Below are 12735 nucleotides of genomic sequence, written 5' to 3'. Positions count from 1 at the left end.
GTGACACTTTGGGGCACGTTTGTGACTTTTGCGCATCATTGTATCGGATGGAGACTCGTTGAGTGTCCATTAAGAGTCGTATCCTGATCCTGCCACTGGCTGCGGGCGCAGGGAGAGGAAGTCGGACACGGGTTCGAGTCGGGCTCGATCGACACATCCAGGAGAATTACAGTCCTGGTTAGATCAGACGACTGGACCAACTAGGCGGCTGCGTATATACGAATACATATTCATAAATACTAATGAAAAAATAAACATATTCATGTTTCTGGTTCAAAATCCTAAAGTAATGCTCAATCATAAAAGAATAGATCCTAACGGGCTCAAAGAAGCAAAATATTACAAACCATCTCTTCATAGGCGGCTGTTTATGAAAGTTTAAATCTTGGATTTTTTTTTATGAACCTCTTGAAACGTTTTGTATGGTTTTTATTTAATATTCTTTTATATTGATTTTCTAAATGAGCTACTATAAAATATGTTTTAACAACATTTGTTTCCATCAATTTAACCCTTAACCCTTGATCACGATTTCTTCATTAGAAATTAAGCCTGGAAGAAAAAGTCCATGCACTTCGCAGCAGGTTGTGATTGCGTTGATTTAGCTTACGTCAAATTTCAGTTCGCTTCTAAAGTTTTCATTGTCTCTGTGATGAAGTGGTTCGAAATCTGATTCGTGACATTCCTGGCGGATCATTTGTAGCAGTAGCAGGGCTCTTGCAGCTTGTGGCGGGTTTCTCCAGTAGTCTGCGGAGGGGCGGGCGGGTGGAAAACGTGGCCGGAGGCGGGGGGTCGTTACTGCGGCTTGAGCGAGCTCGTTCCGCGCGCTGGGACTCCGCAGTTCTGACCCATGCTGTCCTTATGGTTTCCGTGGTGCGCCGCTTTAACCCACGTCTATGATTACGGGTCTGAGGCTGCACACAAAATGTCAAGCATCATTTTACACTGTTCTGAAAAGTTAATAGTAAACCGCAGATGATGTGGAAACTCATCAGGCAGATAAACATGTTGGTACAACCTCACAGTCTGCTAAAGTGTCAGACCCCTGTGCTGTAGACCATGGATTTTGAAATTAACCCTTTATGTTCACTTTAAAAATGCAAACAATTTTCCTCTGACCTAATTACAATACAGACGTTGCTTTAAGTGGTCATGCGCTTTCAGAAACTTGATTATGTGCTGTAATCCAGGAGAGTAACTTTTTTGTTTGGGGTCGATTTGGCCCAAATAACGTAATTTAATATGCTTGATATTTCTAATCCAGGTTTATTTTTAACACGGAGTAAGCATAATCTTCATCCATGTTTCAAATTGTTCAGATGGTACTTTGAGTAATTAATCATACTAAAACGGTTGTGGAACCAATACCATATTTTCCATTGTTGGCACACTATTTTCCTATTTAGCCTACTGTAAAGTTGCTTTAACACATTCTGTATTGTTAAAAGTGATATATAAATAAAGATGAATTGACTTGATTTGATATTCAGATATTAGTCAATATAAAGTGAACACTGAGTACATATTCTGAATATTTAAATGTCACGGTTTCAATAATCAGATTGAACCAATATTCTGGTTTCTTTAATATCTGAATACAGCATCTTTCATATAGTTCTGTTTAACAGAACATTTCTTTATATTTACCAAATATGTTCAAAAAAGCTATTTCTGTGAGAGCATATCTTTTATTTTTTTATTTTTACTTTTATTTACTAACATCTTAAAGACTTGCACAGTAGCTATAATTGAAAACTGATGTGCCTGTAAACACCATCATTAACAGCTTGCCCAATATCATCATTAATTTGCTAATAAATAACACTGTCTCTTCAGTTCAATGCTTAAGAGTTTGCTCTCAGTGTTTACCCTTCAGATGCCAAACCTAACCACTAATGTGTATTTAATGGGTTAACCACTCAGACACTTCATGATCAGTTGTCTGTTGCTAAACCGCACAGCACTGTTTCACACTTGGCACACAATTCAGGGTTAGCACTGCTTCACCTTGCTTAATAAATCAGTTTAATAAAATAAGCAATGATATTGTATATGATGATATAGTGATCGTTTTTGGTATAAACAGGCCTTAAGAAAAGTAAACAAAGTGAATTTTAACATGGCCATTCTGGATTAATTGCTAAATCAAAATAACAAGATAACCCAAGATTATGTTTATCTTTAAACTGTGTTTTAACCATTTCAGGTGTTCTGTACCTAGGGCGTCAAACAGAATTAACATTTATCATTTGAAACATTGTTATTTTGAAGAAAAATGAATTGAATTTTCTTCAAAATATTTTTCATAAGGACAACAAATATCTATATGAAGTAATGTAAAGTATTTTTACTATGAAAAGCCCCTAACTAGAACCTTAGTATGTGGGTTAAAGGCATTTCATTAAAATGTGGTTGATATGGGAATGTTTTGAGCATAAGTCATATCTGGAGGAACTGCCAATAGGAGCCAGGCAGGGTGGGGAACGGCCTGTCAGGAGGAATTCTGGGAAAGCCATTGGGAAGTATTGAAAGTATTTTCCTAATTAATCAACCTCTCGTTGACCCCAGACATTATAATTTTCAGTGCTCAACATGTGTTAATATAGTGTGTCATTATCACAGAATAATGATAGAGTTGAAATGTTGCTCTTCTTCATATGTGTTTCCTCACAGATTGTGTGCGTTTTGGTGTTGTGTGTTTGCTGTCCTGCACTTAACAACAGCTGAGGAAGCAGAGAAGCCGGTGAGTGATGATGAAGATGATGATTTTACACGTGACAGCAGAACTGTGTGTCTAAAGAGATGCCACATCATTTGCACGTATCTCTGATAGTAATTGGAGAGAAGTGCTTGTCAGATTGGTGCCATATGTTTATGAGTCTCATCTGACCGACTGAAGCTGGATGGGTCTGCTCTGGCTCTGAGTGAAGCACAGAAAAACTTTGTCGACCCCTGCGGCCAGTGCTGGATCTGACCGTGAAATCAGACTGAATCTTTCCATTGTTTGGTCATCTGGCCTCTGATGTGGGATTGTCCTCTGGGAGCATGTGAGATGTGGCTGTGATTGGGCGTTGGTGTGAAAAAATCACACTCACATGTAAACAAGTGAGCAGTTATGCACATGTTCGGAGTAAGCAAACACACACACACACACACACACACACGCAGAGGGTGAGGACCACCAGAGCTACAGGAGGAGCTGCAGTGGCACACTCTCGCTGGGAGTTTGATGTGTGTGTGTAGTTTGTACACTGTTCTGCTTTATTTCAACAACAGTTTATTGTAGAAATACTAGAAATGAGTTTGTTGTTTTTTCTTGAATTTCAAACAGCACTGCATGCTAGATGTTATTACAGATAGGAATCACACACACACACACACACACACACCTCAGAGCAGACACAGGCTGGCGTTGTGTGACCTTGATGGCAGTTTAGACAGGATCAGAGGTGCATTACAGGCCTTGTTCTCTTGTTCTCTGTTTTTTTTCTCTTTTTCTTTGTGAACTGAATGGATTCTTTTGTTTGTTGCTTTCTTCTCTTCTACCTCTGCCTGCCCTGCAGACGCTCGAATTCTTCGCTCCTGATTGATGAAATGAGGTTATATAAGTAACTGGAATTAGATCAAATCTGCGTCCTGCACTGTAAAGAATGTCATTGCACTGAACTGAGTCCAGCCTCTTCCTGAATGCAGCACACACCATTAGTTTAATTATGCCTCTTTCTTAGTCATAATGTCATTCATCACCAAGTACGATAGAACAGGACATGTGTTTCAACTTGTATAATGTTGGGTGTGTGGTTTGGGGAATTATTCAGTTTTTTTGTTTTTTCAAAACAATTGTTCATGCTTTGCTTGTTTAATCCTGTGATTTGTATTATGTAATTTGATATTGATCAGACTTCTTCTTAAATAATTGTAATTACAGCTGGTTATTAGGTTTCAGTTTCAGCTTAAGAACCCTGGCTAGTTTAGCATCTTTCTGAGATGTTTGTTTTTACAGCTGTGCATGTGGAATATATATATAGTCTGAACCTGAGACTCATCTAAAATATTAAAAATTTCATTTAAAATTGCAAGTATGTGGCACATTTACTTACTGTATATAAATCTGAGGCCTTCCTCTGACAGGTGGCAGGGCGACAGTCTCGTCAGGTGGAGGAGGAGGCGCTTGAAGGGGTGTGGGGTCCATGGAGCGAGTGGGTGGAGTGTTCTCAGAGCTGTGGAGTGGGCGTGTCTGAGAGGCGGAGACAGTGTATGCCGCCGCCCCAAACCCCGCCTCTTATTTGGAACAGACCGGCTTACCTTCCACCGGGTGTCCCGAACAACACCCCTGTGATCTCTGCAGTCAGACCCTACTACAACTCCTTGTATCCCGTCAACGAGCCCCCTCAATATGGAACAGGGGGTGCTGAGCGCCCTCCTTACTTTTCTCCGCCTCTCCCAGCCAATCCCAATCCTGGATTACCGCTCTACCGAAACGAAGCCGACGGCGCTGGGCCAGTGCAGTTTGGCTCACCCAATCAGGAGACGGCTTCAGTGTACCGTTCACCCTCCTCATCCGCATCACTTCCCTACGGGAGAGTTCCTGCACGTTCAGCCAATCACGGCAGAGCTGTCGGCAGTGGGAGCAGGAGGTCGGTTTCCAGCAACAGGGATCCAGCGTCCGTAAGAAGGTGAGTATTTTGATTCTGCATGTGAAGGTCATGATACAGGGCTTTTAGGGGCCAGTATATGGCTTGTATTATTCTTAGATATTCACTTTTTCCACATTCACACAACTGCAAACATTTCCAGCTGCCACAATATTGAGTGATCATTTTTCAACAGTGTTGGGTTGGTAAGATTTGGTAATGTTTTTGAAAGAGGTCTCTTCTGTTCACCAAAACAATTCAGTTATTTTGTGAAGCACAGTTTGAATTTAAAATTAAATCTTTCTCTGTGAATCTGTGCTAAAGTGTAATGTATTTCTGTGATGCACAGCTGTATTTTCAGCATCATTCCTCCAGTCTTCAGTGTCACATGATCTTCAGAAATCATGAAAATATGATGATTTACTGCTCAAGAAACATTTCTGATTATTATTATTATTGTATTGTTCTTTTGGCTTTTATATCTTGATGTCTAACATGTTCATCTTTGCACAGTTCTATTCAAAATCCCTATATTTGTCCTGCAGGCCTGTTAGCAGCATACTCATACTCATGTTATTTTCTGTCCCTGTAACTCCAGGTCTAGTTCTTCTATTCGTCCCGGACAGTTTGGGTACGGCAGGGTGCCGTTCTCTCTTCCCTTACACAGACAAAACCGTCACGCACGACACACACGCCGCCACAACACCACCTCCACCTCCACAGACAGTCCCGACGCTCTCAGTGTGAACTCCAGCGCACCTGTGGACAAAACACAGGGAGAAGAGGGACTAATGATCACAGACACCGTTAATAGAGAGCGAAAAGAGAAGGAAAAGGAGACGGAGGCAGCAGACGTGGAGAGTGAAGTGGCAGCCGAGAGAACAAGTGATGGAGAGCCGCACAGACGCGTGGAGAGAGTGCAGGAACACGAGCGAATCACACATTCACGGCCCCTGACCCAGAGACACGTGGCCCGGGACAGACGCACCGATGGACGCTCTTCTCGCCAAGTCCCACACTCCTACACGCACACTATCCAGCGATCACACACTCCCAGAGAGCCTCCTCCCTACGGCCTCCAGACTCCCACAAACCCCAACCCCGAGCCCTGGGTCCTGCAGAACGCCGCCCAGCCCTCCAGAAACCAAGCGGAGAGGGACCGCAGGCCTCCAGCGGACGCCCACAACTACAGATGCTCCGGACGGGACACAGAGCACCGCAGGTGCAGCCTACAGGTGAGGTGTTTTAAGAAGAAATGCATCATCTGCGCTTTTGATTTTTGTTGTTGTCAAGCTTTAGATTTGAAAGTTTGAAGGGGACAACTCATGGAAAAATGCATATTGTGAAAAAAGACTTTAGCATGCTTTTATAATATACTTTAAAGGTCCCGTTTTTCGTGCTTTTTTGAGGCTTTGGTTGTGTTTACAGTGTGCATTATAACATGTGTTCTGGCTGATGACTTCCTTGTTCTATGAAGTCCCTCCTTCAGAAATATGTAACAGGTTCTGATTGGGCCAGCGGTTCCTGTGTTGTGATTCGACAGCAGCTGAGAACAGGCTGCCCTCCTGGTAACGCGATTGGACTAGTTTTGAGAAGCAAGTGTGCAGGAGCATGTGCTGGAGATGTACTTATAATCACAGGAGCGTTTTTACTGACGAGATGTGCATGAAAATAGCATTCGTTTTTTTGCACAGCCCTAACAACAGCGTTGCCCTTTGTGTAGTAAGTTACAGAAACTGTTAAACGCACCAACTTAAATAATAAAATACACTTACTGGTTGTGGTCCATAAACAACACCTTCTCCAGACAAAGAGGGAACTGCTCCATCTTTCAAGAATAATCTTTGTGTGAATCCGGCATTAAACTGATTGAGATTGAGGAAGATAGCTGTCCTCAGAAAAATGTGCTGCACATAGTTTTACATCTGGATTATAATTTTCGGGAACCGAGTTAAACATAAATTGTAAGCATTAATCTCCAAGTACAGCGTCCCTGGGAAGCCCAAACAAAGATGATTGGACTCCGAGATGAAAATAACAGCCTTTCAACGACATGGCGACAAACACAAACACAGCTCTTCCTCTTCTCCGTTGGAGCGCAACAAGGCAAGCTCCACCTTTTTGTGAATTTATGTGGGCGGAGGTTAGTCAAAAAACTGTTTTAGTGACGTAATTACTGCAGGTATAAATGGGTCGTTTTTTGTAGGCGAATTCTGTTAAATAAAATATCTCGCTTGGCATTGAACTTTGAGCTTTAGAATTTTACAGATATTATTTATACTCTAACAACAACATTACACACTAACTAAAGTTTAAAACATGGGATCACGATGAAGGGGACCTTTAAAATAATATACTTAAGTGCAATCTGAATATAATGTTTTCGGACAATTAATTGCATTTTAATTGCAATTAAATGAAAATGTGTTAAATTTATATGAAATGGATTTACATTTAAATGTATATTAAATGCATTTAGCTGAACTTTAGAGTGCTTTTTGGCCTTTTAAATTAGGACTTAAGTACATTTTATATGCAAATTCATAATGATTTATTTTGTCTTTGAAATGAAAATGTTACTCCTGAATGTGCTGACAAGCACTTGTGGTAAACTAAAATACACTAAACTTCTACTGTATATAATGTTTTTAAATATGTTTGTAATGACAAAGTTGTAATTTAGCACATTTCAAATATATTAACTTTAAAAGCAATATCGAATAACACACTATAGTTTAAATTATAAGCTAAGATTTAACGTGCTTTAGTATGTTAGTCGACACATCAAAATAAGTGTACATCTTAAACATGACAAAAGATTATTTAAACATAATTCTTTACAATGTACTTTAAAGTAAAACTTTTTTATTTGACATTTATTAGACATTAGTGTCTCTCTTAGGTTACTTAAGTGGCTTTTTATTTCATTAATATTCTATTATCTCCAAGTACAGTTTTTAAAATTATATTTGTAAGATTTTAAGTTTACAGTAAAGTGCACTTTTTTTTCACCCAGCAAATAACACAGTTTGATGTAGAAATAGTCTTAATCATATGCAAAAACATTTAATTCCTAAATCATTGTGATTATGACAGCTTGATTAGCATATGATAGTTATATTTTATATTTCAGTATTTCTAACTTGTCTCGCTCTAGTGAACAAGAGCTGGGACACGGAGGTTAGCCAGACATAACAGAGGTCAGCAGCCAAAACAGCATGATTCATTTTATGGGTCAGACAGAGGGTGGAAAGTTCTCAAGAAAAAACGAATTGTGACTGTTGGGATGCAAAGAAAAACCCAACGACTATTGCAAATAAAATAAATGAAATGCTACAAATGTGTGGCTCCTTTAACTGGCTTTGTAAATGGGCTAATCAGAGTTTAATCTCATTCAGGCCGCTTGAGTCTTTCTAATACCAAATATTTACCATTTGTATAATGAGCTCAGCTGCTGAAAGTGCGCATGTGTTTGTGAATGATCTCAGACTATACTCTCAGCCAGCAATGGTGTGAGTTTGGAGAAAGGAAATCTCATGTGAAATGACACACTCCCGCTTTAAAAGGATAGTTCACTGAAAAATGAAAATTTACTCATTTACTCATCCTCAGGCCTTCAAGTTGAAGGTGACTGTTTTCCTTTAGTTGAACAGTAAAGAAGATATACACAATAGTATTGCTATATTATACAATAGAGATGTGAATGCAGAGGTCTAAAGCGTATAATCGTTTCCTCACTGTTGGAGGAACTGGAGCGCTGAATCACTTCATTCATCAGACGATCATATACTCTGGTATTTTGGCCAGTTCAAAAGAATGATTGGTTCATGGATCAGACATAACTCTGGTCCGTTTGCCCGAGGCTCTAGATTACAGGTCAGAATGGTGTAAATAATGTTCAGTTTCTTGCACAGACTGATCATTTCACTTCATAAGACCTCTATATATCGCCAGGAGCCACAGGGATTCATTTTATCTTGCCTGCTTATGCTTTTTTTTTTTACTGAAAGTGCCGTTACTCTCTGACCTCCATTCCATGAATCACCAAGGACCACGGTATCAGCTAAAAATCTTCTGCACTGTTACACTAAACTAGGTCAGTAGGTCTTGGATGACCCGAGGTTGAGGAAATTAACAGAACATTTTCAGTTTGGTTGAACTGTCCCTGTACAAATTCTGGCTGGTCTAGAGCGACACCGTTTCACTTGCACTGATTTTGACTAAATGTTCCTTCTGGAAAGTCCCATGTTAAATCACTCGAGAAGCTCTTTTGCTTTACATCAACTTCCCAGATTTAACCACATTCTGGTCAAAGTGCTTCCACTAGTAATTACCAAAGATTTTCAGACTTTTCATCAAAGTGTGTTCTTCATGTCAAAGGGATGGATTTCCCCCTATTCCAGGAGCCGGTTCTCCATCCATCTCTCCGTCTCTCAGAAACTCAACAACAGCCTTTTTCTTCAACTCGTCTTCCAGATCGAGTCGGTTCATTTGAGCTGAGCCTCGTTCTCACTCCCCTGTCGAGCGCTCACTTGAGCCAGATTCTTTGTAAATCATAAATCACGCAGTTCCCTTTAATCCAGCTTTCCAGCATCAGCCTGGGCGGTAGTTATATTATACATCTCCGAGCCGCTCCAGAGTTAGTCATATTTGAACTGTGCTCAAGTCGATGTGGTGAAGCAGCTTCCTGCTGTTGGTGGTGATACACACAGCAGAAACGAGTGACACACTTCTAGAAGCTTCAGACACATCCAAACACGCAGCAGTGTTTGTGTCACTCTCGGTGAAGGGCTGAAATCTGAAATCTTCAGCTGGTTGTATGAAAAATAAAGGTATAATTCACTCAATATGACATCTTTGTCATCACTGACCCACCCTCATGTCACTCCAAGCCACTATTATTTTCATATGTGCACTGAAACATGGCATGATTTTCTGGTGCTTTCTGGTTCCCATCCACAAGAGCATCTCTGACATACTGTTCAACATCTCCTTTTGTGTTTCATGAGGAGAAGACACAATGGAGAAGAGAAAATGTCTTTCTGGATGATTCATCCTTTGTAAAAAAAAAAAAATTGTCTGATCTTTATTTGCAGATATGAATTAAATAAAAGGCAACTTAGGTGCACTAAAGAGTGACGTTTTCTTAACACATTCAAATACGCTTTTAAAAGGTGAGTTTTAAGTTTAAGTTATATTTAAACTACATTTTTAAATCAAGTTTTAATAAACTTGTCTTGCTTTAAAGAAGTACACTTTGTTGACCAACATAGACTAACAAACTGCAACATCATTATAAATGTGTAACTGTAAATATATTTAATAGGCTACATTAAATTCACGTTTGAATAGAGATGCCATTAAAGTATATTTCACTTTATTATAAATGTTTGTCAGTATATTCCGCAGTAACACTTAAACCGTATTTCAATAGACATAGGAAGTAATTATGAAATTACAAATAATGATGTTCTTAAGTTAGTCAAAGTAAAGCATTCTAAAGTTCAGCTAATTGCATTTTATAGAAATTTAAAGGGGGGTGAAATGCTCGTTTTCACTCAATCTCCTGTTAATCTTGAGTACCTATAGAGTAGTACTGCATCCTTCATAACTCCAAAAAGTCTTTAGTTTTATTATATTTATAAGAGAAAGATAGTCTGTACCGATTTTTCCCGGAAAAACACGAGCGCCTAGAGGCGTGACGTGTGGGCGGAGCTAAAGAATCACGAGCGCCAGTAGGCTTTTGCGTTGAGAGCATCTGGAAGCTGTGACACAGATCCAGAGGCTGAAATTTAACAAGAGCAGCATCAGCAAAGGCGGTATGCTATGTGGTATGTACTGAAACTGTATATATTTGCTTAGCGGTTTTGGAAAATGACTAAGCTCCACTTTATGTCGTCTTTTTTTTTTTTTTTTTGTTTTTAAGCTGTACATGTGGAAAGTGCAGTTTGATGCCAACATTGCATGTTGTTTACTTGATGTGCTAACGCGCCGATAGCTAAGTTAACAACACAGAGATATTTGAAGCAGTTTTACTCACCGCATGCGGTTCCAACACACGATCGTGACCCTTTTTCATTGGGACTGCATTATCCTTAAGAAATAAACGATACGCAATCCGAAATGCAGGGAACGAACACAAACACTTGCACAACTCCGTTGATGCTCTGTAAAAATAAACTCCATCCACTGGTCCCTTAATGCTGTTTTTTCTTTGGTAATCTGTGCAGGGTTGTCTTGCCCTGGCAACCAAAAACACACTTCTTTTGTGACTTTTCGCGACGCTCTCGCTCTGATCAGTGAAGTCTGTTGTGCTCTCAGTGCTCTGCTATACGGGAGCGCGCGCTCTTCCGGCAGAAGTGCCTCAGGACCCATATAAGGAAATTCCGCTCCATCTAACGTCACACAGAGCCATACTCGAAAAAAACTTTCCGAAACTTGTGACAAACCGGAAGAGGTTTTTTTGGAACAGAAATACTCCTTCAAATGTACAACTTAATTTTTGAAACTTGTTTAGCATGGGAATCCAACTCTTTAACAGTGTAAAAAACTCAGTATGCATGAAATAGCATTTCACCCCCCCTTTAAACTAAAAATTAACATGTAATGAAGTATCTGAAAACATGACATTCAGCTCACAATTCAGCGTACTGTATTAAAGGTTGCTAAAGTGCACTTCTCTTTCTCAAGGGAAGCAGTTGTGTCTATGGGCCAAAAAACCCTGAGGCAAGGGATTCCTTCAGATGCATTACAACATATCTTATCTCTCGCCCTTACCTAAGCGTTGACGCTAACATTTCTCAATGGTTTCTGTCATAACACAGCATTGGTGTTGTTCTTGCTGTAGTTACAACATCTCTCACTCCTTGTGTTCACTGCTAGTGAGATGTGCAATGCAACACAATGGAGCTAAATTATAATTGCTGAGTAAAAGCTCTTTGCAAGCAACAAATAAGTGATCAGTCTCATGACACAGTCAGCCGTTGCCTTAGATTTCTACTAATTCCTTAAGTTTTTTTTATGGTGGTTGCTATGAGTTTTCCAGCAACACATAACTGAGTGCTTGGGTTTGTAGTCACAGATGGAGGTGGAACCTGGGACAAGTTATCATTGGCCTCTTCGAGGGCTGTTTGGTTATATATAGCAGTGTGTGTGTGTGTGTGTGTGTGTGTGTGTGTGTGTGTGTGTGTGTGTGTGTTTATGGTTAGGGTTTGGAGTGTGTGTTAAGAGGACAGTGAGATGATCACAGAAAGACTAACTCACATGTTTTGACTGCAAGAGGAGCTTCTGAACACTTGAGAGAACTGGATGAGCATCCTGTGCTATCTCTCTCACTCATACACACTTTCTATAGATGAAACTATGATTAGACTCAAGAAAATAGAAATATAAATAGGAATGTCCTGACAGAAGGAAAAAGCTGTGTTTCTGCACTGTCAGATTTTTATGAAAACAAGTTCATATTGTGCCTGCAGGGCAATAAACATGTCCTCATAGATTTTTTTGTTGTGATTGCGATGATATTTTCCATGTTATTACCATAATATGTCTGATTGGATAGGGATTGGATGAAATATTTAAAGATATTTTTATTTTAAGTGGATCGTATTAATAGCTATGTAGGAACACCAGAAAAAATGCCTGTCATTTAATGCATGTCTTTAAAAATGATATCATTAAATTATTTTGTCAACCTTGATATTTTATCCAGTGGATAGTAATTTATTTGTTTATTTATTTATTGTAACTATATAATCAGCCAGCTCATTATATAAAGGTGGATATTTAAGTATGTCCAACTTTATCTGCATACATCCAGTATATATATATATATATATATATATATATATATATATATATCAAATCAAAAAGGGTTTTGAATAGCAATTCTATTAAATCAAATATAGTAAATAGCCAATCAAAACAGATTGAATGCTTATATCATTGTAAAATGTAAACGCTATTCTCACTCAGCTCTAATCTGCTAAATTTTCCTATATACCATGATATAAAGATATTATAAACATTCAGGATTTTCTGTAAAGTTTTGTTTTGAAACAATGTGTGTTGTGGAAAGCACTATATAAATATTTTATAATCA

At 39.2% G+C, this 12735-nt stretch overlaps 1 protein-coding gene across 1 annotated transcript in view; it reads left to right on the top strand.

Moving 5' to 3' along the window:
- The window catches only part of LOC128030923 (ADAMTS-like protein 4), a 51219-nt gene that overhangs the window by 208 nt on the left and 38276 nt on the right, over positions 1–12735 (top strand). Inside the window, exons 2-4 of the mRNA XM_052619013.1 lie at positions 2674–2743; positions 4132–4676; positions 5233–5869. Coding sequence (XP_052474973.1) covers positions 2674–2743; positions 4132–4676; positions 5233–5869 — 1252 coding nt within the window. The remainder of the gene's footprint in view (positions 1–2673; positions 2744–4131; positions 4677–5232; positions 5870–12735) is intronic.

The sequence above is a fragment of the Carassius gibelio genome, chromosome A16 (genome assembly GCF_023724105.1).
Source record: "Carassius gibelio isolate Cgi1373 ecotype wild population from Czech Republic chromosome A16, carGib1.2-hapl.c, whole genome shotgun sequence".
Classification (NCBI taxonomy): domain Eukaryota; kingdom Metazoa; phylum Chordata; class Actinopteri; order Cypriniformes; family Cyprinidae; genus Carassius; species Carassius gibelio.
The sequence above is the reverse complement of the archived record's forward strand: the minus strand, read 5'-3'. Positions and strand labels throughout refer to the sequence as shown.